Source organism: Sardina pilchardus, chromosome 20 (genome assembly GCF_963854185.1).
Source record: "Sardina pilchardus chromosome 20, fSarPil1.1, whole genome shotgun sequence".
NCBI classification, from domain to species: Eukaryota; Metazoa; Chordata; class Actinopteri; order Clupeiformes; family Clupeidae; genus Sardina; species Sardina pilchardus.
In genome coordinates this window covers 31,148,765-31,153,764 of record NC_085013.1, presented here as the reverse complement: position 1 = coordinate 31,153,764, position 5,000 = coordinate 31,148,765, and the positions used below count along the sequence as shown (strand labels likewise).

The 5,000-nt window shown below is 45.5% G+C and overlaps 1 protein-coding gene across 2 annotated transcripts in view; it reads right to left on the bottom strand.

Annotated features, from left to right (window-relative positions):
- Positions 1-2,720: 2,720 nt before the first annotated feature.
- ckba (creatine kinase, brain a) overlaps positions 2,721-5,000 on the bottom strand; it is an 8,028-nt gene continuing 5,748 nt past the window's right edge. For both annotated transcript variants that reach the window (XM_062522568.1, XM_062522569.1), the window contains exons 5-8: positions 3,817-3,988; positions 3,544-3,667; positions 3,238-3,427; positions 2,721-3,043 (exon numbers count right to left, since the gene is read on the bottom strand). In XM_062522568.1, the coding sequence (XP_062378552.1) occupies positions 2,865-3,043; positions 3,238-3,427; positions 3,544-3,667; positions 3,817-3,988 (665 nt within the window). In that variant the 3' untranslated portion in view covers positions 2,721-2,864. The remainder of the gene's footprint in view (positions 3,044-3,237; positions 3,428-3,543; positions 3,668-3,816; positions 3,989-5,000) is intronic.

Sequence of the window (5,000 nt, the reverse complement as noted above, 5' to 3'; positions counted from 1 at the left end):
GCCTACAGGAGAGAGCATTACAGGTGAGAACATTAGCCTACAGGAGAGAGCATTAGCCTACAGGTTAGACTGAGAGCATTACAGGAGAGAGCATTAGCCTACAGGTGAGAGCATTAGAGGTGAGAACATTAGCCTACAGGAGAGAGCATTAGCCTACAGGTGAGAGCATTACAGGAGAGAACATTACCTGAAAAGGTGGAGCTAGGCGGGCTAGCTGGTACTACTCAGCTCTACTCAGATGCTAGTGCTACTCAAATGCTAACGCTACTCAACTCTACTCAAATGCTAACGTTACTCAACTCTACTCAAATGCTAGCGCTACTCAGATTCTAATGCTAGCTCTACTCAAATGCTAACTTAATGCTGGTGCTAGCTCTACTCTGATGCCAGCTCTACTCACCTCTACTCATATGTTAGCTCTATGCTGATGCCAGCTCTACTCACCTCTATTCAGATGCTAGCTCTGTGCTGATGCTAGCTCTACTCACCTCAGATGCTAGCTCTATGTTGATGCTAGCTCTACTCATCTCTGCTCAGATGCTAGCTCTATGCTGATGCCAGCTCTACTCACCTCTATTCAGATGCTAGCTCTACTCATATGCTAGCTCTATGCTGATGCTAGCTCTACTCACCTCTGCTCAGATGCTAGCTCTATGCTGATGCCAGCTCTACTCACCTCTGCTCAGATGCTAGCTCTACGCAAATGCTAACTTAATGCTGGTGCTAGCTCTACTCTGATGCCAGCTCTACTCACCTCTACTCATATGTTAGCTCTATGCTGATGCCAGCTCTACTCACCTCTATTCAGATGCTAGCTCTGTGCTGATGCTAGCTCTACTCACCTCAGATGCTAGCTCTATGTTGATGCTAGCTCTACTCATCTCTGCTCAGATGCTAGCTCTATGCTGATGCCAGCTCTACTCACCTCTATTCAGATGCTAGCTCTACTCATATGCTAGCTCTATGCTGATGCTAGCTCTACTCACCTCTGCTCAGATGCTAGCTCTATGCTGATGCCAGCTCTACTCACCTCTGCTCAGATGCTAGCTCTACGCATATGCTAACTCAATGCTAAAACTACTCCGCTCTTCTCAGCAAGCTGTGCTCAGTTGCATAAAACCCCTTCAGTGAAACCCCCTAAATGTCCCTTAAACGTAAAGGTGAAGCATTAGAAATCTGTAAATTCTCCCTCTGGGTGTCCATAAGTCAGTTTTTTCTTTTTTCCTTGAAGGCCCCCTTGCCTGTGTCTAAGGCAGGGCCCCCTACCCAAACTCCTACCCGCATACACACACAAAACAATTGTTTTATGAATTACCAATGCCTAGCCTAGCCTGACCTGAAGGTTCCTTACGCAAGTTCAGAGGTAATAAATAGCTATGTGAATTCAAATGTGTAACAAACATATGTTTTAATTTGTATTACAGAATTTTGATTATTCAACTGACTGTCATTGAGATTTTATACATATAGGCCTAATGTGTGTGCAAATATAAATTTGGTAACCTCACAACCTCAGCCCAGGCAACATTGTGAGGACCCCCTGCAATCTCTGGCTTAGTGGGGCTGCCTTAAGTGTTGCTTTTCCCCTAAAGTACACTAAAGTTTGATTAAACATGGTGCTTATTAAATAAGGAGTTTATCAAATATGGCGTAGTTTATTAGATGTGTGGCCTGAGTTTATTAAATGGTGTTATGGAGTTCAAGTTATAACATATGCGCCCTTGGCATTCTAGAACACACTCATTGTGGTTTTTTTTTTAAAGGTCCTGGGCGCTTTTTAAACCACCGCCACCGGCGTTTTTTTCCACCTACCTTGGGTGGTTTTCAAGTTGAGAAATTTCTACTCTCCAAGAAAAAACACCCCGCGTCAAGTGGTTTTATGACAGCTGACCAATGAACGAGAGTTTGCGTCATAGTGAAACTTTATTGAAAGTTATTTTTTCAGAAAAAAAAAATGGCGACCAAAACAAAGAAAAAAGATGCCAAAAGTTGCTCTTGTGAGTGAATATGTAGAGCTATACGACATGACCAACAAGTTATACCACAACATTTACCATAAGGAGACCACCTGGAGGTCGATTGGTGGGATTTTGGGCCATAATTGTAAGAATTCATTTTCAGTTTTCATCCCCTCACCTGGCAAGCTAAGCTAACAAGTAGCAATGAACTAATGTACTTGTGCTCTAGAACGGCAGTTGTCATGGGAATTCAAATTAACGTTCTGTGCTGTTTTGGGGGAATAAAAAAAACCCTTTCGGCTTTTTATCTTTTGAAAAAACACCGAGATCAGGTGTTTTCTGTAAATAAAAACCTCCAAGCCTCATTTGCATATTTACACATTACATTTCAGAAAACTTGTAATACAAACAAATCTTGTCTTAAATGTAAGTGAATAACTGGGAAAGGTTTGTGGTGATACATAAAAGTATCTACCAGTATAGCATTATGGCGTTTTTAATGCAATAGTACACCATTTTCAAGACCCAAAATGACTGCTTTAATGACTTCTGAAAATTGTCAAACAAAGATTTCCTGATTCTTCAGGTTCTAAGGATTCCAGGTTCTAATCCAGGATTAGAAGGTCTTATGTGGAAATAATGAAATAATGGACATACGGTCTTATAATTAGTTATAGTTACCAGTCTGGATGACCTTACAGTTTTGAAACCAAAGACACACACACACACACACATCTAGACAAATAAAACATTTACAAAGAGTTAGGTGGGTCAATATTTTATTCTCAGATGTTGAAATCCAACTTCATAACTTCAGAAACTACCAACAGCTCTCATGAGCCTTATGTGTGTGTGTGTGTGTGTGTGCGTGTGTGTGTGCGTGCCCGTGTGTGTGCGTGTGTGTGTTCACTTCTGTGCGGGCATGAGGTCGTCGATGGAGCCGCCCTTCTCCAGCCTCTTCTCCATCTCCACCAGCAGCTTGACTCCGTCCACCACCATCTGCACCAGCTCCACCTCAGAGAAGCCCAGACGGTCCGCGTTGGAGATGTCGAACGTGCCGCCCACCGCCGCCGTGTCCACGCCACCTAGCGCACACACACACACAGAGAGAGAGAGAGACAGAGAGAGAGAGAGTGTGAGTAACTACATCATTAGAATGACACACACACTCCGGGTGCCTCAGAGTGTGCAAGGACGGCAGCTCTTAAATGTATAGAGTGTGTGTGTGTGTGTGAGAGAGAGAGAGAGAGTGTGTGTGTGTGTGTGTGAGAGAGAGTACCTGTTCCGCGCTTCTGCAGCCGGAGCTTCTTGAGGACGTCCTCGAACTTGGCGTGCTTGCTGACGTGGGGCAGCTTGACGTGCACGCCCGCGCGGAGGCCGGTGCCCAGGTTGGACGGGCAGGTGAGCACGTAGCCCAGGTGCTCGTTCCACATGAACGGGTGGCTCTTGTTCTTGAACAGAGTCTCGATCTGCACACACCACACACACTCACTTCTGTCAGGCTCATTTGCATAGGCTGTGTGTGTGTGTGTGTGTGTGTGTGGTATGTGAGTGTGTGTGTGTGTGTGTGTGTGAGAGAGCGTACCTTGGTGAGGCCGGTGCAGAAGCGGTTGAACACTTCCTTCATGTTTCCTCCCTTCTGCATGGAGATGACACGCAGGTGGTCCTCCTCATTCACCCACACCAGGAAGGTCTTGTTGTCATTGTGCCTGCACACACACACACACACACACACACACAGAGATTAGTCCACTGCTGCACACACCCAGACCCCCCCCCTGCTCTAGCTCTACAGCACATCACACACCCAGACCCCCGAGTGTGTGTGTGTGTGTGTGTGTGTGTGTGTGGTGCGTACCAGATGCCCCTGCCGTCGGGCCAGTCACGGGCCATTCCTGCGGCCAGGAGCAGTGGGGACACGGGCTTGTCAAACAGGAAGTGGTCATCGATGAGCTGCTGCTGCTCTGCGTCCGTCATGTTCTTCAGAGCGTAATACTTGCCCTTCAGATCGCCCTCAAGGGCAGCCAGAGCTGTGGGGCGCCATCGGGATAATCATCATCATCATCATCATCATCATCATCATCATCATCACCATCATCATCATCATCATCACCATCATCATCACCATCATCATCATCACCATCATCATCATTATCATCATCATCATCACCATCATCATCATCATCATCATCATCACCATCATCATCATCACCATCATCATCATCATCACCATCATCATCATCATCATCACCATCATCACAATAGCCATCATCACCATCATCATCATCATCATCACAATAGCCATCAGCATCATTACCATCGTCGTCATCATTGTCATCATCATCATCACCATCATCATACTGCACTAAGGGCGCTTTCACACCTGGCTATCTGAATCGGAACGTGGAGCGTTTCCCCCAAAGATCGGTTCGACTGGGTAAATGAGAAAGCAGCTATTTCAGAACAACACTAACGGACCAAGACCGCCTAGAAGGGGTGTCTGGGCTTGTTTCCAATCCAACCCGTTTGCAGTGAGAAGCCAATGGGCCGGTGTAGCGGAACAAATAAAGCACCGTATGATTGTCATGCCATTTCCAAGCTGTCCTGATTGGTTGTTGACTGTATGCATCCGTTAGAGCTAGCTAGGCTTCTCCATCTGGAGCAGGCACTTCAGGCTACTTCCACATTTGGGTGATATGCAGGCTAGCCAAATAATTGCTAGGAAAGCTAGGCTATTATTAGTTGTATCGGTTGGTAACCCCATAACTAGGCTACTGTCAAAATGTGACCAATCAGAGAACGAGTGTGGGTAGAGAAAAGTCATTTGTTCCGCTTCAGATGTTGGCATTGTGAACATGAAACCAACTGAACTGAACTTGATGGACAATGGACGAATTTATATCGACTGAAAGCGCCCTAACACACCTCTATAATATATAGCACACTAACACACACACCTCTATAATATATCACACGCTAACAGACCTCCATAATATATCACACACTATTACACACACGCCTCCATAATATATCACACACTAT